The 21,433-nt window shown below is 38.6% G+C and overlaps 2 protein-coding genes across 4 annotated transcripts in view; one reads left to right on the top strand and one right to left on the bottom strand.

Annotated features, from left to right (window-relative positions):
• IMPG2 (interphotoreceptor matrix proteoglycan 2) overlaps positions 1-21,433 on the top strand; it is a 112,099-nt gene that overhangs the window by 22,778 nt on the left and 67,888 nt on the right. For all 3 annotated transcript variants that reach the window (XR_001111428.2, XR_001111429.2, XM_012476828.2), the window contains exons 4-6: positions 4,358-4,389; positions 20,023-20,072; positions 20,984-21,066. Coding sequence is in view for 1 of the 3 variants with exons in the window: in XM_012476828.2 (XP_012332251.2) it covers positions 4,358-4,389; positions 20,023-20,072; positions 20,984-21,066 (165 nt within the window). In the remaining 2 variants the exon portion in view is untranslated. The remainder of the gene's footprint in view (positions 1-4,357; positions 4,390-20,022; positions 20,073-20,983; positions 21,067-21,433) is intronic.
• On the bottom strand, positions 7,530-7,865 carry LOC135274142 (high mobility group nucleosome-binding domain-containing protein 4-like). The gene has a single exon (XM_064374424.1). It carries the CDS (start codon positions 7,863-7,865, stop codon positions 7,530-7,532), a length of 336 nt encoding a protein of 111 aa, XP_064230494.1.

Below are 21,433 nucleotides of genomic sequence, written 5' to 3'. Positions count from 1 at the left end.
CAGGAAAATAAGAGAGGACACAAACAGTTGGAAAAACATTCCGTGTTCATGGTTAGGAAGAATCAATATTGTGAAAATGGCCAGACTGCCCAAAGTAATTTGTAGACTCAATGCTATTCCCATCAAACTACCATTGACATTCTTCACAGAAAAAACTACTTTGAATTTCATATGGAACCAAAAAAGAGCCTGTATAGTCAAGAGACTCCTAAGCAAAAAGAAGAAAGCTGGAGGCATCGCTACCTGACTTCAAACTATACTATAAGGCTACAGTAACCAAAACAACATGATATTGGTGCCAAAACAGAGATATAGACCAATGGAACAGAACAGTGACCTCAGAAATAACACCACACATCTACAACCATCTGATCCTCAACAAACCTGACAAAAACAAGCAATGGGGAAAGGATTCCCTGTTTAATAAATGGTGCTAGGAAAACTGGCTAGCCATGTGCAGAATACTGAAACTAGACCCCTTCCTTACACCTTTTGTAAAAATTAACCCAAGATAGATTAAAGACTTAAAGGTAAAACCCCAAATCATAAAAGCCCTAGAAGAAAACATAGGCAATACCATTCAGGACATAAGCGTGGGCAAAGACTTCATGATGAAAATGCCAAAAGCAATTGCAACAGAAGTCAGAATTGACAAATGGGATCTAATTAAACTAAAGAATTTCTGCACAGCAAAAGAAACTATCATCATAGTGAACAGGCAACCTACAGAATGGGAGAAAATTTTGCAATCTACCCGTCTGACAAAGGTCTAATATCTAGAATCTACAAGGAACTTAAATGTACAAGAAAAAAACAACCCCATCAAAAACTGGGCATGTATATAACAGCATTTCTCAAAAGAAAACATATATGCGGCCAACAAATGTGAAAAAATGCTCATCGTCACTGGTCATTAGAGAAATGCAAATTGAAACCACATTGAGATACCATTTCACACCAGTCAGAATGGCGATTATTAAAAAGTCAAGAAACAATAGATACTGGCGAGGCTCTTGAGAAATAGAAACTCTTTTACACTGTTAATGGGAATGTAAATTAGTTCAACCATTGTGGAACACAGTGTGGCAATTCCTCAAGGATCTAGAATCAGAAATACCATTTGACCCAGCAATCTCATTATTGGGTATATAACCAAAGGAATATAAATTATTCTACTATAAAGACACGTGCACATGTATTTTTATTGAAGCACTATTTATAATAGCAAAGACATAGAACCAACCCAAATGCCCATCAATGATAGACCAGATAAAGAAAATGTGGCACATATACACCATGGAATACTATGCAATCATAAAACGGAATGAGATCATGTCCTTTGCAGGGACATGGATGAAGCTGGAAGCCATCATCCTCAGCAAACTAACACAGGAACAGAAAACTAAACACTGCATGTTCTCACTCATAAGTGGGAGCTGAAAAATGGAAACACATGGACACAAGAATGGGAACAGGATAAACGAGGGCCAGTCAGGGGTTGGGGGATGAGGGCAGGGATAACATTAGGACAAATAGCTAATGCATTTGGGGCTTAAAACCTAGATGATGGGTTGAAAGGTGCAGCATACCCCTCTGGCACATGTATACCTATGTAACAAACCTGCACATTCTACACTTGTATTCCAGAATTCAAAGTAAAAAAAAAAAAAAAAGAAGTTAAATGTGCTATTCTAGTGAGGACATAAGTGGTAAGAAAGCAGAACAGCTTTCTTGCTGATATGGAGAAAGTTTGAATGGTTGGAGTAGAAGATCAAACCAGCCACAACATTCCCTTAAGGAAAGCTGAATCCAGAGCAAGGCCCTACTCTTTTCAATTCTATGAAGGCTGATGGAGGCAAGGAAGCTTCAAAAGAATAGTTAGAAGATAGTAGAGTTTGGTTTATGAGGTTAAGAAGAGAAGCTACCTTCATAACAAGCAAGTGCTGATGCAGAAGCTTTAGCAAGTTATCTAGAAGAGCTAGCTAATTTAGGAAAGCGGCTTCATGGAACAACAGATTTTTTATAAAGATGAAGCAGCTTTCTATTGGATGAAGATGCTGTCTAGGACTTTGATACCTAGAGAGAAGTCAGTACCTGGCCTGGCCTCAATGAAGGACAGGCTGAATTTCTTGTTAGGGGATAATGCAGCTAGTGACTTAAATTGGAAGGCAATGCTTATTACCATGCCAAAAATCCTAGGACCCTTAAGAAGTATGCTAAATCTACTCTACCTATGCTATGTAAATGGAACAAAAAAGTCTGATGGTAGCACATCTGTTTACAGCATGGTCGACTGACTCTTTTAAACCCACCTTTGAAACCTACTGCTCAGGAAATTTATTTTTTCAAAATATTACTGCTCATGGACAATGCCTGTAGCCACCTGAGCTCTGATGGGATGTATAAGAAGATGAACGTTGTTTTCATGCCTGCCAATGAAATATTTATTCTACAGCCCATGGATTAAGGAATAATTTCAATTTTTAAGTGCTGTGATTTTTAGAAATCCATTTTATACAGCTGCCATAGATAGTGATTTCTCTGATGGATCTAGGCAAAGTAAACTGAAAATCTTCCGGAAAGGATTTACCATCTGGATGGCACTCACAACATTTGTATCTCAGTAGGAGAGGTCAAAATACCAACATTAATAGGGATTTGGAAGACATTGATTCCGACTCTCCTGGATGACTTGGAGGGGTTCAAGACTTCAGTAGGGGACGTAACTACAGATATGGTAGAAATAGCAGGAGAACGAGGCTTAGAAGTACAGCCTGAAGATGAGACTAAATTGCTGCAATCTCATAATAATACTTGAATGAATGAGAAATTCCTTCTTATGAATGAGCAAAGAAAGTTGTTTCTTCCAATGGAATCTACTTCTGGCAAAGATGCTGTGAACACTGTTGAAATGACAATAAATATCCATGAAGTTGATAAACTTTATCAATGAACATAAACTCAGTTGATAAAGAAGTGGCAGGATTTGAGAGGATTGACTCCAATTTTAAGAGAAGTTTTACAATAGATAGAATGTTATCATAACATTATATACAACAGGGAAATCTTTTGTGAAAGAAAAAGTCAATTGATGTGGCAAAATTCATTGTTGTCTTATTTTATGAAATTGCCACAGTCACCTCAATCATCAGCAGTCATCATCTGATTGGTCAGCAGCCGTCATCTGATTGGTCAGCAGCCGTCATCTGATTGGTCAGCAGCCATCATCTGATTGGTCAGCAGCCATCATCTGATTGGTCAGCAGTCATCATCTGATTGGTCAGCAACCGTCAACTTGGAGGCAAGACCCTCCAGAAGCAGAAAGATGATGACTTGCTGAAGGCTCAGTTGATTGTTAGCGTCTTTTTTTTTTTTTTAGCAATAAAGTATTTTAAAATTAAGGTGCATACCTTTCCTAGACATGATGTTACTGCATTTTTAATAACTACAGTATAATGTAAACATAACTTTGATATACACTGGGAAGCCAAAAAATATGTGACTTGCTTTATTGGGATATTTGCTTTATTGAGCTTCTATTTGGTCTGGAACAAAACCTGTAATATATCTGAGGTATGCCTGTAATTGAAACCATGAGAGTGGCTGAGATTATTCTGGGAGAGTCTGTAGAGCAAGAAGAGCAGTGAGTCTTTTATAAATGCAGTGAGAGGCATTTAGAGTAATAGTCTCTCTGTTTTACCAATGAGAAAATTGAGGCCTGGCACTAGAGAGATATTGGGATTTTCCTATATAGCTGAGGAGGAGAAACTAGAACTTGAGATTAGGTCTCCTGATTCCAAGTCACTGTTCCTTCTATCATATTGATCTCAAAATAACACTTCTAATTTAGGGGACACTTGCAGGCAATTTGCTTTAGAATGCCCCTGGAGGTAATCCAATTATTGATATATGTCTTTTTTGTCTGAATTCTGTAGAAACAAATTTATCAATCATTTTATCCACGTTTATATCGTTCTAGGATGAGAGTTCCTATAAAAATATTAGAAAAAATTCTTTGAATCTAAGTCCATGGTGGGTTTATGTAAAACTCCACAAATCTATAACTTTTATACCTTTATGAAATGATTAGCAGATCAAGTCTGTTATTTGTGCCCATTAAGAAACAGCACAGGAACTTTCGGGCATATAAGCAGAGACTGAATGTCAGGGTGTTGCTGTAGTCACAGAAAAGAACTTGGTATCATTAGTACCTGTTTTAATCACTTGTCTAACCATAGAGAATAGTAGCATAGATTCTACCATGTTAGGGCAGTAGTGGTGATCTACGAAATAAGTTTTATTTACTCCTGGATAACTGTTGTTAACTCAGTCATTTTTATATTTTTGTTTTCTGTAGAAACTGACTTATGCAAAGGAAACTGTAAGCAGGTGAGTGTCTCTTTTTCCCAGAATTCATGTTTGGCAACACAGATGTGTCATGACCTGATTCAAGACTCACCTCAAATTTAATGGTGCCTTTCTATTCTCTTGCCAGTTCGCAATGACAAGGCCTGTGGATACATGTTTTTCCTCATTCCCAGGCTACCTTTCTTTCCAGACCACCACCACAGCCACTGTGCGTGTTTGCTGTCTGACCTTATTATGAGGCAAACTTGCTCCTCTCTTAGATAAGAAAACAGATTTATGGTTTATATGGAATGACCTATTGTTGTTGAGGTTTAAAGGCTAATGATGAAATTGTTCTGAAATGGTACACCACAGTGGAGGATAGGTTATTAAATGATGGGTGGTGCTATGGATCAACTTATCGACTTTTGATGATTATGGTCTTGAAACATAGGAATAGCATAACCTTGATGAATCTATCAGCATTATGATTCTTGACTCTGTTTACCATTAGGCTTAGGGCTAAGGTCATTTCTGGCTTCTGGGAAGCAGTAGTACAAAGAAGATCACAAAAGTTAAGGGATTTTGAGCCTATAGGGGCTAAAGCTTTCCAATTCTATTTATCCTCAGGGTATCTAAACTATAATAGCATGTGGGTAGTTATACAGGAGAGTACCACTAGAGCATACAATCCAGGTCAAAGTCCAGAATTTTGCCTCAAATTAGAAAGAAGGACAGATTGAAAAACCAAGTAGGTGAGTCAGCCTGGGCAGCAGAGTCAGGGCAAAAGCATAATTGGAATATATATGTGGGTGGTAGTGGGGTGTATCCTGGTTTCAAATTGAACACAAGTGAGTAGAAGAGAAGTGGGACTCTGTATGATCTTATTCATGCAGCCAGTGCCACTGAGTCTATACCAGGGCGTGGGATTGAGCGTTTACTTAAATATGGGGCCATGTGGTCTTTTATTCTGTTTTATATTTTATATTTATTTAGAGACAGGGTCTTGCTCTGTCACCCAGGCTAGAATGTGGTGGCATGATCACAGCTCATTGCAGCCTCGACCTCCCAGGCTTAAGTGATCGTCCACTTCAGCCTCCCAAGTAGCTGGGACTACAGGCACACACCATCACGCCTAGCTAATCTTTTTGTATTTTTTGTAGAGACAGGGTTTTGCCAGGTTGCCCAAGCTAGTGTTGATCTCCTGGGCTCAAACAATCAGCCGGCCTCAGCCTCCCACTGTGTTGGGATTGATTATAGGCGTGAGCGACTTCACCTGGCTCGGTGTGGTTTCTTCACCACAGAGGCAGAGCTCGGAGATTCCTTGTGATTGCCATGGCAACAGACAGTGAACTAAACATCTGTAAATCTGTAGTTCCAATGATAGAGCTAGAAGGAATCTTAGAGGTCGCCTCATCCAGCTTTCACCGTCTACTGGCTCAAGTAACTTCTCTAAGCTCTCTTTCAGTTCATTGTGTCCAAAGCTATATCAATCATTTCCTCACAAATCTCTTTCTTTCTTTGTTCCTCTCATCAGTGAATGAACGGTATTATCATCCATCTAATTGTTCATATTATTTTCTCTTGCTTTCTCCCTTCCTTCTCTTCTCCTAATTATCTCTTGATTCCATCCATTTCTCTCTGCCCTCACAGTCCCTACACTAATTCACGTGATCAACACTTGTTTCCTGGTACAAAGCCTTGCCAAGAGGTCTCTCTACTTCCTTCTGAGCCCTCCTCTCCACCCTGGCCACAAATCTTCAAAAGAATAAATTTGATCATGTTCCTCTCCTCTATAAGACAATTTAATAGTTCCTCATTGCTTTTTTTTTTGAAGAAAATTATAAACTTTATTGAAAGATATGTCAAATGCCTAAGTACGTAGACAGCAGTACCATATTCATGGATTGGAAGACAACATTGTAAAGATGACATGCTTACCAAATTTGAAATCCAGTCAAAATTTCAACGTCCTTGGGTTTGTTTGATTTATAACTTGTTGATCTACTTCTAGAAGTTATATAGAAGAGCAGATGACTTAGAATAGCCAAGATACTCCAAGGAAGAAAAAATTTGTGGTGATACTGGAGACAGAGGAGAGATTGGTTAAAATTATGACAAAATGTGGAGGCATCTTGGTTTTTATCAAGACCTTTTTCTAAAGTTGTAATAATCAGAACTGTATTGTACTGCTACGAGATAACACAAATTGACATGAGTCAGAATAGAAACCATCAAAATACCCACACATGTACACAAACACTTAATTTATGAAAAAGAGGCAGCATTACGAATCACTGGAGAAAGGATGGACTTCTCAGTAAATAGTGCTGAGACAACCACTTTGCCATATGAAAAGTATTAAATTGAATTTCTAACTTAATTTTCACAAAAAGCTGTTCAGGGCAGACTAAAGATAAATATGAAAGAAAAAACTATAACTTCTACAAAGCAGTAAAGAATGTATTTATGACTTTGGGTAGGAAAGGATCTCCCCACAAACCAACTGGTATTCAGCTTTATATTATACTTTTTAAAAACATTTATTTTCAGCAGGAAATAGTCAACATTTTACAATTTCCAAACTCCCCTCCTCCGAAAGTCACCGTAAAAGTTAACAATGCATTTTGTTGCTGCTCTGAACAAGAAAGATATTCAGAGAGATATTCACATGAGGCACGTATGAACTTTCCACAGAGCCATTTGATATGGAGGAAATAAAGTCAAACCTGCAGGATGAATCCACAAACTAAAAACAGGCATCTTGGCTCTTTTGAGTGACACCATTTCGATGTCATCACCGGAGAGCCTGAGTTTTGTTACCTAACACAGCTGATTTTCGGGCTGCCAAGGTCCATCAGGACTCTCGGTTTAAGGAAGTTAAGTCTATGCTGATGGCATCAGGGAAGGAGAAGACGTGGAGTTTTGCTTCCCTACACTGTAAGGCTTCTGTGCCCAAGTGGTTGACATGGGAATGTCAGAGAATCTCTCCTGGGAATCAAGAGCAATCTTCAAAAACTGGGACAGAAAATCTTATTTTCCCCTATTTTAATTCCATTTCTGAGATACACCCTAGTAGTGGTATTTGCCCTTTCTGCAAAAGACAACAATGAAGTATCCTGTGTGCTAACAACATAACCTAAAAAAGAGAGCCGAACTTCTACAGTTTTATAAAACTTGATTTAAAAAAATAGGATTTCAAACAGTAGAGTCACTGTAAGTACAGAACTATCAAAACTGTCCATTTCACTCGGCATCCCAGTGCCTTCTGCTTTCTGGGACTGGAGCGTTGAGGTATCTTGGTTTTTTTGCAGGGTTGTTCCCATCTTACCAGCATCTGCTTTCCCCTTTCTCCCTTTGGGCAGCTTCTCTCCCTTCTTTGCGGGGCCCTTTTTAGGCCTGGGCTCTGGTTTTGGAGGAGCTGGTTTAGCGGACAACCGCGCCGATCTCCTCTGCGGCTCATCCTTCACCTTCGCTTTATCACCTTTAGCATCTCCTTTTGCCTTTCTCTTGGGCATGGTGGCAGCAGTGTTGGCAGGCGGCTTAAGAAGTCCTGGTGGGTGCTTCTGTCTTCCTCACACTGCTCCTGGAAAGATGTCAGAGTCTCGTGACCGTCTGAAGGGCGCGGAAATCCCAGCTGCGGCCCTGGCAGCACCAGACCCCTAGGCGTGGGCAGGGCCAGCACCCGGCCTGAGAGCTCCTCATTGCTTTTAAGATCAAAATTAACATGGCCCTCAAGGCTCTTCACTGTTAGGCCTGTGCCCGGCCTCATCTGTGTCAGTTTCCTTCTTAAACTCTATGGTTCAGCCACTCTTGTAGAGTACTCTCGGGCCATTACGTTTCCATATATGTTGCCTGGCTCACTCACATTGCTTTCCATCATTTCCTCTGGGAAGTCTTCCATGATGCATGGTCCCCTCCCCCAGAAAATCTGGATTTACTCTTGCTCCCCTTTATATTCATAGGGCCTCAAACACTGCTTGGCTCATAATAAGTGCTGGATAAATACAGACAGTCCCCAACTTCTGATGGCTCAGTGATTTTTCAACTTTACAGTGGTGCAAAAGTGATGCATATTCAGTAGAAATTGTACTTTGAGTACCCATACAATCATTCTGTTTTTCATTTTCGTACAGTATTTAAGAAATGACATGAGATATTTAGTACTTTATTATAAAATAGGCTTTGCATTAGATGACTTTGCCCAACTATAGGCTAATGTAAGTATTCTGAGCATGGTTAAGGTAAGCTGGGCTAAGTTATGATGTTTGGTAGGTTAGATGTTTCAGTGCATTTTTAACTTAACAGTATTTTCAAGTTACGATGGCTTTATTGGGCAATGACCCCATCATAAGTCAAGGAACGTCTGGAATTATGAAATGAATGAATAGCTATCACACAGCTAGTGAATGGTGACACTAAGATTTGATTTCAGATTCTCTGACACCATATTTTTAAAATCTGTTCACAACCTTAGACTATAACTTAAGAAATAAGAAAACTCTATAAATGCACCCATCTTATAGGGCAGATTGCTTTTACTGGAATAATAAACTGTGAAATAGTTGCGAGCTTAGTCTTATAGGTCTGGAAGAAGGATCAAACTTTGCTATGGTTGAATAACATTTATTATTAAATATGTTTTGGGAGAGGGCTCTGTCAGCTCTTATATAACCCAAGGTCACCTGGATTATCAGATTATCATTTATCCCATACTTCTGGCCTGAGTCAAGGGCCAGAGTGTAACTTTATTGAGGCCACAAAATCTTTTTCTTTGAAAAAATAGATTGTGAAACTTTGAACAATTTTGAACAAGTGGTGGAGTTAATTGCATGAACACTCATGTATGCGTATGAAGCAAATGCTTATGAAACGAAATGTAGACCATGCTAGGGGATAAATGCACTGCTGTGAAATATAGTGCATCTGAAACTTGGAGAGAGCTGAAGTAGCATTATCAAACATGTAATAGCATTTTCACATTTATTGATTGCTTACAGTATACTAGATGCTTTGCATATATTATTTAATCCTCTGAGTTTAACCCTCCGAATTATGTACTTACACTATCTTTTTGATAGATGAAGAAACAGTATTGAGTTGAAATAACTCAAGGTAATCCAGCTCATCTGATTCTTAAACATCTGGTTTTTAACCTCTATTAATACTGCCTTTTACTATGTAAAATATGTTACCTCACTCAATTATTACAACCACCACCAAAAACCTAAGTTAGTAACACCCTTACAGGAATCCAAAATATGAATAAAATCAGTACTTGCACAAAATATCTAAAGCCTGACTCTTCCCGAAAAACCTACCATGTAGCCTGTAGCAGGTTTCTGCAAGATCCTGGCAAATGAATAAAAAAAGTATCTTACTCACGTTTGTAACCCTAGTAGATAACATTCTTGAAGAAATGGATTGTGTTTTAGGATTCCGTGTAAGCTCTACATTAACTAGCACCAAACTTGTAGGTAGTATAATCTTAATAGGTACAGTTGGTATTGCTTTGGTTGACTTTGTTTAACCAATCAGACCAATGTCAAAACATACTTGTGTTGGAAGCGTGTATGTATACACAAACATGTGTATATGCATATGTGCCCACACATACACACACACATAGAGGGAAAAGAAATCAATTCAAGAGGACGACTTTTAAAAAATTTAGTTTTTATTTTAGATATAGGGGATACATGTGTAGGATTGTTACATGGGTGTATTGGACCCAGGTAGTGAGCATAGTACCCAATATGTAGTTTTTCAGCCCACACCCGCCTGCTCTCTAGTAATCCACAGTGTCTATTCTTCCCATGTTTATATCCATATATGCTCAGTGTTTACCTCTCACTTATTAGTGAAAACATGCAGTATTTGGCTTTCTGTTCCTGAATTAATTCACTTGGGATTATGGTCTCCAATTCCATCCATGTTGCTGCAAAGGACATGAGTTCATTCTTTTTCCTGGCTGCATAGTATTCCACGGTGTATATGTACCATATTTTCTTTATCCAATCCACCATGATGGGCACCTCGATTGATTCCATGTTTTTGCTATTATGAATAGCTAGTGAGAACATGTGAGCGCATGTGTCATTTTGATTTAATGATATGGGATTGCTGGTTCAAATGGTAGCTCTGTTTTAAGTTCTTTGAGAAATTTCCAACGGCTTTTCACAGTGGCTGAACTAATTTACTTTCCCACTAATAGTATACAAGTATTTCCTTTTCTCTGCAACTTCAACAACATCTGCTATTTTCTGACTTTTTAATAGCCATTCTGACTGGTGTGAGATGGTATTTCATTGTAGTTTTGATTTGCATTTCTCTGAGGATTACCGATGCTCAGCATTTTTTCATATATTTTCCTCATACGTTTTCTTTTGAGAAGTGTCTGTTCATGTCCTTTGACTACTTTTTAATGGGTTATTTGTTTTTTGCTTGATTTGTCTAAATTCTGGATGTTAGGCTTTTGTCAGATGCAGAGTTTGTCAATATTTTCTTCCATTCTGTAGATTATCTGTTTAGTCTGTTGATTGTTTCTTTTGCTATACAGAAGCTCTTTAGTTTAATGAGGTCCCATTTGTCAATTTTTTTAATTGTTGCAATTGCTTTTGGGGGCTTGGCTATCAATTCTTTGTGAAGGCCAATATTGAAAAGGGTATTTTCTAAGTTTCCTTCTAGAATTTTTATAGTTTGAGGTTTTACATTTAAATCTTTAATCCATTTTTAGTTAATTTTGGAATATGATAAGAGATAGGGTTCCAGTTTTTTTCTTCTGCATATGGCTAGCCAGTTATCCCAGAAGCATTTATTGAATGGGGAGTCTTTCCCTATTGTTCATTTTTGTCAGCCTTGTCAAAGATCAGATGGTTGTAGATGTGAAGCTTTATTTCTGAGTTTTCCATCCTGTTCCATTGGTCTATTGTCTGTTTTTGTACTAGTACCATGCTGTTTTGGTTACTGTAGGATTATAGTATAGTTTGAAGTTGGCTAGTGTGATGCCTATAGCTTTGTTCTTTTTGCTTAGGATTACTTTGGCTATTCAGGCTCATTTTTGGTTCCACATGAGTTTTAAAGTAGTTTTTTTCTAATTTTATGAAGAATGACAGTGGTAGTTTGATGGGAGTAACACTGAATCTGTAAATTGCTTTGGTCAGTATGGCCATTTTAATGATATTGATTCTTCCAATACATGAGCATGGGATTTTTTTGATTGATTTATCTTTGGGTGTGGTCAAGGTAGCCACACTGTGAATTTTGCAAAGGCTATATTTCTTTGTTAATTAATCATGGATACAGCTAATTAGATTTTGTTCCATTAGGTTCTGTGTTACTATACCCTGACAGTAACACAGAATTCCTGAAAACCTAACTTCAGACCTTACTGGATTTCATCACTCCAAGAGGAAAAATGTAGATTTGTGCTTTTTTCCTGCTAAGAGATGTATTTCTGGCATAATATATCAACTAATAAATGCCTGATCACAGTGCACCTCCTTCACAACTACTCGGAGGTGATTAGAGAAGGAGGGGAAATAAGTGAAAGTCTGTTGATTGGTTAAAGCAGAATGGGTTTTCTCTGGAGCAGTCCCAAATCGATCATCTCATTCATTTCCTTGGGTTCTCCTGCCTGCTGATTCAAACCGTTCCATCTTTCTGTATATCAGCTGGAAACAAACACCTTCATTCTCTGCTTTACCATCCCAACTCCCAAAAGGAATTTTTACAAAGAGAGATAGAATGATTCTGCCCCTGTGAAGAGAAAGTCTTTCATCATAAGAACTAGCCTATCACGCAGCATATGCCATGAGAAGCTAGACTGGCAATGCACACAGTGTGAGTATGTGTATCTACAAATGTTGAGGCAGTATAATTTCCAAACATTCGAAGTACCAATGTGCACTTGCATGTGAAAACATCATAAAGATGCCAAAGAGAAGAGAGATGAGACTTTTTCTTCATTATCTTGTCGTAGAATTAGGCTGGTAGATTTCATCATAGACCACTATGAGAGGTCGACCATAATTTATTTTTCTGGATTTGATATTGAAGCATGCCATTTCACTCTAAACCTGGGCCTAATAACTAAAAATACTAACATATCCGCAGTTACTTAGAATATTGTGAAAAGCTTCTTACTCACAAGAATGGATAATGGTGTTTGAATAACTGTACTGAATAATCACCTAATTAGAGGCATTTTAATTAAATTTAAAAAATTAGCTAATACTAATATAGCAGTTATAGACCAGACATTGTTCTAGGTACTTTATTACTTATATTAATTTACTTAATCCTCTATCCAATATAATGAGGTAGGTATTAATATTATACTTCTCTTAAAGAGAAGGAAATTAAGGCATAGAGAGTTTAAGGGACTTGTCCAAGGTCACAAAGCCAGTATTCAACCCCTATGCTATAATGCATATCTATTTAAATTATTTGAATATTTACATCATTCAGAGATTAAAATATTAGTTTTCTTTGTTGTGCGTATATGTGTGTGAATGAGAAAGACAAACATGAAGAATGAAAAACAGTATTTAAATGGTTTCTATAATTTACGTACAAAAAGGCCAGACTTTATCACTACACCATATATCCATGTAATAAAATGGCACTCGCACCCTCTAAATGTATCAAAATTTATAAGAATTTAAAATTTAAAATGAAATAATGAACTCTTGTATAGCTCTTTGTACTAATTTCAAAATCTTACATGCTGAAATTAAAAGGAGTTAACTTCAAATAAACAGATTGTATAGATCTTTGTACCAGTTTCAAAATCTTATCTGCTGAAATTAAAAGGAGCTAACTTAAAAAGATTTAGAAAGCAACTACTTTATATTAGATAGACTTCTTTGTGATAATGTTTCTTAAACAATCAGTAGTCAGCCTGTCGAATATGTGCCATGTGGCCTGGCTATGAGTCCATGCAAAGAGGTAGAATATGAGAGGTACAGCTGTAGACAAGAGAGAAATTGAAATTTTAGTGCTTGTCTTATCAACAACTTGTTCTAAATCTTGGTTGTTTCACTTTATGTAAAAATGTCTGTTTCTCAGGCTTTAGGAAAACATCAAATGATCAAGAATAGGATTCCTAGAAGAGCAGGAAGTCTACGTCTTTCTGTGTCTGTAGCGCATTCAGTGAGAGTTGGGGCAGAACATGCTGCTCCCTGTGCGTCTTCCTATCAGGGATGTGGCCTAGTGCAGGGTTACCCTTGTGGTGCACACTGGCAGTACTCTTGGGGGAAAGATGGACCAGTAGAGGGATGGTGGTGATGCTCCCTGACCTGTTATGAGATAACATATCCCCAACTCTACCATCATCCCTTACACATCTGCATGTATAGACGTATAGAGCTTTATATTTTTACAAGATTCTTTTTTCACATTTAATTCTCACAATTACCCTATGAAATTTTACAGAGTGAAATTCTCTGACATTCACAAAACTTAATGGGACTTGTTTACAATTCCAGTCATTAAGTGACAGAAAAATGGAACTATCAAATTTGTTAACAGTCTCTGGGACATTCTAGCAATGTCAACAAAAGGAAGTTAACTAATTTGATGGTTGTGGCTTATCAGGAAGCAAGAATTCAGTAATGGTTCTATTTTTTACACTTTTGTTTCTTTGAAAAAAGGTTAAACCACGAAATATCTCAGATATAGACAAACATTAAGCCTGCTCTGACTCTGGCCCTCTCAAACTTGTGCTCCAGAGATGATGGTAACTGCAGTAAGCAGATAGCATTGGAAGTGCATTCAAATCCTGTGTGCACAGCTAGGACAAGGAATTTCACTTCTTTTAGAAACTGCTAGGCACAGATTTTGAGTTTGTCCTAAATATACATGAATTTGTTTAATGTCTACCCACGATATACATGCATTCTCCTTTTGCCATTCAAATAATTTTGGTGGGTTTTTTTTTGTTGTTGTTTATATTGATAAATCTTGATTTAGTTTCTTGAATTAAATATTGGAATTTGTTTACCAGCAAAAATATTGATTCATTGGATTTATTAAAGCAATGGGTCTCTTTTAATGGAAAGTATTCTGCTCTCAGGGTCGGTTTACTAAGAATAGCACTGGATTGAGTGTCAAGAGACCTTTTCTTTTTGCCTCTACCTGGCTACTTTGGTTTTGGATAAATCATTTAATCAGATGCAATGTTTTTATCAATAAACTGAGAACATGGAAGACAACTCTTATTTCTGATGACATCTCTACCTGAATGTCATGTAGACATTTCAAACTCAACACATCCACAATTGAACTTCTGATTCTCCCATGCCCCCAGCCCAATTAACTCTGTATTTCTGTTGGTGGCAACTTTATCAAGTCTGTCATGCAGACCCAAACTTTGTGATCATGCTTTATAGTTCCATTTCTCCCACACCTCACATCCAACTATCAAAAAATTATGTTGCCTGTAGATTCAAAATATATCTAGAATCTGATCACTTTTCATCATTTTCACTGCTCCCACCCTGGTCTGACCATCTCTTATTTTTATAATAGTTTCTTAACATGTCTAACCCTTTCCCAATTTCAACACAGCAGCCAGAATGATTTTGTTGTTTTTCTTATTAGTCTATATATTTGTCAGCAAAGTAAATTTAATTATTTGCTTCGAATTAGTGCTTATCAAACTTTTCTCCCGAAGTCCTCAGTGGCAGAAAATATGGGCAGTATAGCTTGGAGGTTTTTTTGTCTTGTTTTTGCAAATCCAAATTTCCCTTTCTTAAGACTTCATGCACTCTTAGGAGAATCGCTTGAACACAGGAGGCAGAAGTTGCAGTGAGCCAAGATCTGGCCACTGTACTCCAGCCTGAGTGACAGAGTGAGACTCTGTCTCCAAAAAAAAAAAAGACTTCATGCACTCTTTTGTATTTTTCTATGTAATGTGTCAGTATGTATTTTATATAAAGTGATTTTTTTTGTCCCAGCTTCGCAGGAGGCCAAGGTAGGAGGATCTCTTGAGCCTAGAAGTTTGAGGCTGCAGTGAGCTATGATTGGGCCACTATGCTCCAGCCTGGGCGACAAAGTGTGACCCTGCCTTTCAATAAACAAACAAACATAAAAGTAAATCTCCAGGATGGTAAAAAATTAGAAATTGAAGTTGGAGGATGGTGGGGGAGGGGCACAGTCAGAAAAAGAAACGACATAGTGCATATAGACTTGCACTAAATAACCGTTTGCATTTCTCGAGTTTGGAATCATATGGGTGTATTGTTTAATAAATAAAAATTTAAAAATAAAAAAACCCGGAAGTTAAAGTGAAGGAAGGGTCAGGACTGAACAAGTAGGTTTGGGATTCAGGTGGTGTTGAAGACAGGGGAGTGGGTGTGAGTGGGAGCCTCTCGGAGCCGGGACACAGTGGTAATCAGGTCATCAAGATCGGAGAGATTTTGTTTTTGTTTTTAATCAGCCAATCAGAAGCAAGCTTAATACTCTGTTGGGCCATAGCTTAGACTCTTAACAGACAAGAGTTAACTGAGTTTGAAGAATGATTTAGAAGGCACTAGGAGAGACTCTCGCCACCTGAGTAATCCAGGAAACACTTGTCCTGCAGAGAGTCTGAGGTAAACCTTTCTGGTAGCTAGTAATAGAAACGTGCCAGAGTGATTCACAGCCTCATTTCTCCTAGAAGCAACTGGCCCAAGCATTTTAGTAAGAAGCCAAGGCAGATAAGCCACTGCATGGAACTTAATTATGCATCACTTGGCTTCTTGAATAAAGTGATTTATTTACTCAAATGTTGCACAAAATGGAAGCTTTAGAAATGGAGCCAAGTCTACCCTATGGCTTCTGGCAATCTACTGTATACTCTGCTTATATGTACCATGTTGGAAAGTCTTAGAACAAACAAACTTATGGGGTTTATCCAAAAACTTTCTATGAAAACAAAACACCTTCGTCATATAGTTCGTTCTGCTATGACATGGTATCTTATTTCCTGAAAATCGTTGAAAATCATGTGATAAAATCTACAGGGGCAATGGTAATAATAAAGTTAGGGGCACAATACCCCAAAACTTTGTCAACAATACATTTTTTAAAAAAGAAACCTAGCGGCCGGCACGGTGGCTCACGCCTGTAATCCCAGCGCTTTAAGAAGCTGAGCAGGCAGATTAGTTGAGGTCAGAGTTCAAGACCAGCCTGGCCAACATGGTGAAACCCTGTCTCTACAAAAATACATTAGCTGAGCGGGGTGGCGTGCACCTGTAATCCTGGCTGCTTGGAGGCTAAGCAGAAGAATTGCTTGAATCCGGGAGGCAAAGGTTGCAGTGAACCGAGATTGTGCCACTGCCCTCCACCTGGGCAGCAACAGAGTGAGACTCTATCATAAAACAAAACAAAACAAAACAAAGGAACCTAATAAAAACGGTGGCACAGTTTACATAGCCTCATGTGGTTAAGAAATACACAGATACTATAATAAATATGTCACTTAACCTTGATGAATTTCTGCTATTTGCTTGTAAAATCAGACAGCGGAAAGATTGTAGCTAGTGAATGACTGTAAAGTGATGAAAGGAGAGTTATCTGAAGGAGGATGGAAAGCCGTAACACCGTATGAGGGTGGGTGTGGTTCATAACTCGTGGGTGAACTGCGGTAGCTGGAAGATGTCTGAAGGTGTATAGGTAAAGGAGCAATGTGCATTATGCTCAGCTGTTTCTTAATATATGAACCATGTTTAAACAAATTCACAAATAGCATAGCAGAACTGACTGGATCATGTATCTCTCTTGATAAGTCATGGCCTGTACTAGGTGTCACAGGGGACACAAGATAGTCACCATTCTTAGAAAATCAGGCATATAAAGAAATAACTATATATATGCACTAAAATATAGTGAATTTCAAAAATTTAAAAATTTGTATCCTGCCTGAAACTAGGGCAGACCAGGTTGGAGGGGTGGAGACTGCCGGCTGTGGGAGGTGCTGAAGGGAGTGACACGGGGCTGGCTCACACTGGGAGTGACACCATAGGAGTGGCCTAAGAATTTACTCAGCCTGTCTTTCTCCAATTTAATATCACAGTCATCCATTAAACTCCTATTTGTCCCTATTTCCTTGGATCACAGAACCAAATACGTATGTTTTCAGCAAATGTTTTATTCTGTTTGGGATGACATGTGTCTACTCCATCAACTCCTGTTTCCACTATTCAAATTTATTTTTATAATGTTTTTGAGATTAGCTTTATATTCTCTGTGTAAAGAGATTCTCGTAGTAGTTTTCTACTGCCACTTTAACTAATTAGTCTAACCTTGGCAGCTTAAAACAACATAGATTTATTATCTTCTAGTTCTGTAGTTCAGAAGCCTCCTTCAGGTCTCCAAGTATCAGCAGGGCTGTGTTCCTTTTTCGAAGCCGTAGGGGAGGATCTGTTTTCTTGCCTTTTCTAGCTTCTACAGACCAGCCACATGCTTGGCTCATCTATGAGGGAGACATTTTTGGTTGTTGATCAAATCACTTTAGGAAGCTGACTTGGTAGCATTGAAGAGAGTTTTTATTTATTTATTTATTTACTTATTTGTTTATTTAGAGACAGAATCTTCCTCTGTCACCCAGGCTGGAGTGCAATAGCACAATTTTGGCTCACTGCAACCTCTGCCTCCCAGGTTCAGGGCGATTCTCATACCTCAGCCTCCTGAGTAGCTGGGATTACAGGCGTGTGCCAACACACCTGGCTAATTTTTATATTTTTAGTAGAGATGGGGTTTTGCCATGTTGGCCAGGCTGGCCTTGAACTGCTAGCCTCAAGTGATCCGCCCGCCTGGGCCTCCCAAAGTGCTGGGATTACAGGCATGAGCCACCATGCCCAAACTGAAGAGAGTTTTTAATTGCTATGAGTTGAAAACAGACAATCACCACTGATCCAATACCTTTAGAAGAGGTTAATGGAATAGCCCTTTTCCTTTTTTTTTTTTTTTTTTTGAGACAGAGTCTCACTCCGTCACCAGGTGCCAGGCTGGAGGGCAGTGGCCTGATCTCGGCTCACTGCAACCTCCGCCTCCCGGGTTCAAGCAATTCTCCTGCCTCAGCCTCCCAAGTACCTGGGACTACAGGTGCGTGCCACCACGCCCAGCTAATTTTTGTAATTTTAGTAGAGACGGGGTTTCACCATGTTGGCCAGGATGGTCTCGATCTCTTGGCCTCGTGATCCGCTGGCCTCGGCCTCCCAAAGTGCTGGGATTACAGGTGCGAGCCACCGCGCCCAGCCCCCTTTTCCTTTTCAGACATGTGTGCGAACTTGAAAATTCTGAAAACTTGTATCCCTTTGGGATATGTGAACAGATGGATTCGTGGAAATCTACTTTCTTTCCTTTGAGAGGTGGGGCTTTCTTAGATTATCTTCTGATTTCTTCTTTGCTTGCAGTTGCAGAGTGGCATGGTAAAAGGACAACCAGGAGACCTGATACCTGTTAGCAATGTGGTTTCTACAGCAAATAATTTCTCCAAGCTTGACTTTCTTTATATAAATAGGTTTTATGATTTCAGTGATCTCTCAAATGAGATCAGGTGTGTGGTTCTATGTTCCTTCTAGCAGCCGTTACTTTCCTGTCTGTACTGCTTGTTTCATCTGTAATCATTGATTCGGTTGTATAATTTCTTTTTTTTTTGAGACGGAGTTTCGCTCTTGTTACCCAGGCTGGAGTGCAATGGCGCGATCTCGGCTCACCGCATCCTCCACCTCCTGGGTTCAAGCAGTTCTCCTGCCTCAGCCTCCTGAGTAGATGGGATTACAGGCGCGTGCCACCATGCCCAGCTAATTTTTTGTATTTTTAGTAGAGACGGGGTTTCACCATTGACCAGGATGATCTCGATCTCTTGACAACGTGATCCACCCGCCTCAGCCTCCCAAAGTGCTGGGATTACAGGCGTGAGCCACTGCGCCCGGCTGGTGTGTATAATTTCTGTAAGACTGGAACCTTCATATACCATGGGTGTTTTGCTCACAATGATATGCAAGTACCTCTTACATTGCCTGGCACATAGTATTCATTTATCTCCCCAAATATATTCTTAGTGCCTGCTAAATGGCAGGTACTGTTTTAGGCACTGGAAAACACAGCAGGAATATGTTAGTCAAGGTCTCCAATCTCATGGAGTTTAGATTCTTAATGCAGTCCTGTTCAACAGAACATCTGTAGTGATGGAAATGTTCTTTACCATCTTGTCCAGTATGATGGCCATTAACCACATGCAACTGTCAAGCACTTGAAATGTGGCTGGTGTAGATGCGGAACTGAGTTTTTAATTTGGTTTAAATTTAATTAATTTAAATTGCTGCGTATGTCCAATGGCTACCATTTTGGGCAATATTGTGCTAGAGAACTAAGGGATTTGAGATGGAGATAAATAAGAAGATAAATAAAATTTCACATAGTGATAAGAACTGAGAAGAAAGAAAATGGGGTGTTGAAAAAGTAGGGAAGAATTTTAGATAGGGTGATTCTAGTTGAGTAGGCATCAGTACATGTAAAATAAATGAATTATGAAGTTTTAATTTTAAAATATTTGCTTCTTGGTACTTTTGCTTGGGAGTCCTTAATTGGTGATGTAGTATTTTTCTTTTTTGAAAACAACCTCCAAATCCCAAAATCAACCCTCACGTGTCTGTCACTTTATTAACTGAAGACTTTTTCTTCTAGCCCTGAACTGCCTTCTGCGGTTCCTGTTGGTGACACGTCAACACTGGGAGGTATGCTTTTGTGTCTTTATTCACTTTTCTTTTTAAATTATTTGTGGTTTAAGACAGTCTCACAAACAAGTAAATTTTTTGCAGCTCGCTCTTTAAAAATATCAGATCTGTCTCTTTTTATATGTTGTTCAAGAGTCTCAAGAAAAAGTAATTTTTTAAACTTATTTTATAGCATTATGTTGTGGGTACTTAAAAATCCTGAATTGTTAAGTACATAATACAAGTCAGACACCACTTCAAACAAATGTATGAGCTAATGAATTATTTTAAGGCAAACACTCTGTAGCTACCATTAATGTCAAAATGTAGAACCATTCTAATTCTACCATTTGTCATTTGTCCTGTGAGAGTTTCCTGGAGTAAGGATTTTCTTATTGCATTCTGGGGTATAGTTTAACATGCTCCTTTGACCAATATATTTCTTATAAGTTGGTAATTCATTTCTTTATTTTTAATTTTAAAAACCCACAAAATTCTCTGTGTTAGAAGTTTCAGACATCTACAAAAATAGAATAGCATGATAAGGTCCGGTTTTAACACTTGTCAATTGACAACCAATCTCCAGCCTTTAGCCACTTCCCCTCTCTGTTAGAGGAGTTCTTTTAGTTCATGCCCCCTTGACTAGATAGCTCCTTAAGTATAGGAATGCTGTCTTGTGTCCCTGGTGTCTTGTGCAGATTCTGGCATATAGTAGGTGCTCAATATATGCTTGTTGAATGCACCGCAATTATTTCTTGTTCTGAAAAGACTCCATACAAATGTGTCTTGAGGTTAGAAAGCACCGCATTTCCAGGACAATAAAGCAAACTATTTATAGGAATGGTTTTTGAAGTCAGTTCCTTATTTCCTAATAGGAATTCTGACTTAATCAGGGACTGAATTCATGCATATGTTTTTGCTTTTCTTCTTAGACGCTGCTCTCAGTGTTCCACATCCAGGGGTGGACTCCTATGAAGGTGCCTCAGAGAGCAGTTTGGAAAGGCCAGAGGAGAGTGTGAGTGATGCTCTGTTTTCTTACTTAGTTTCTAGCGTGGAGCATAGAGATTAAGAGAGAGTTTATCTTCCATTGCTGGATTACACAGGTCTTTATGCAGTGCCCTGCTAGAAAAATGACATGGATTCTAAAATCAGTAGATTAAAAACAATCTGAGATTCCTTGGAGAGCTGAGTAAATCTGCTCTTATTGGTGAGTTTTTGGTGAGAGAGGGCTTCAAGTTATAAATGAAATGGACTGTCATTGAGGTAAGCCCACTGAAGCAGTCTCTGTGACATGATTTACTACGGTGGTCGTGCCTATGTTCTTCTAACCTTTAATCGACCAGGTCTTAGCCTTCTTCAGAGGGAAAGAATATACATTTTAT

This window comes from Aotus nancymaae, unplaced genomic scaffold (genome assembly GCF_030222135.1).
Source record: "Aotus nancymaae isolate 86718 unplaced genomic scaffold, 86718_ANA_hifiasm-v0.15.2.pri h1tg000011l, whole genome shotgun sequence".
Taxonomy (NCBI): domain Eukaryota; kingdom Metazoa; phylum Chordata; class Mammalia; order Primates; family Aotidae; genus Aotus; species Aotus nancymaae.
Note: the sequence above shows the minus strand (reverse complement) of the source record. Positions and strands in the feature narration are given on the sequence as shown.

Coding starts and splice junctions, on each gene's coding strand:
- LOC135274142 (XM_064374424.1), bottom strand. CDS start 7,865: ATGCCCAAGAGAAAGGCAAAAGGAGATGCTAAAGGTGATAAAGCGAAG.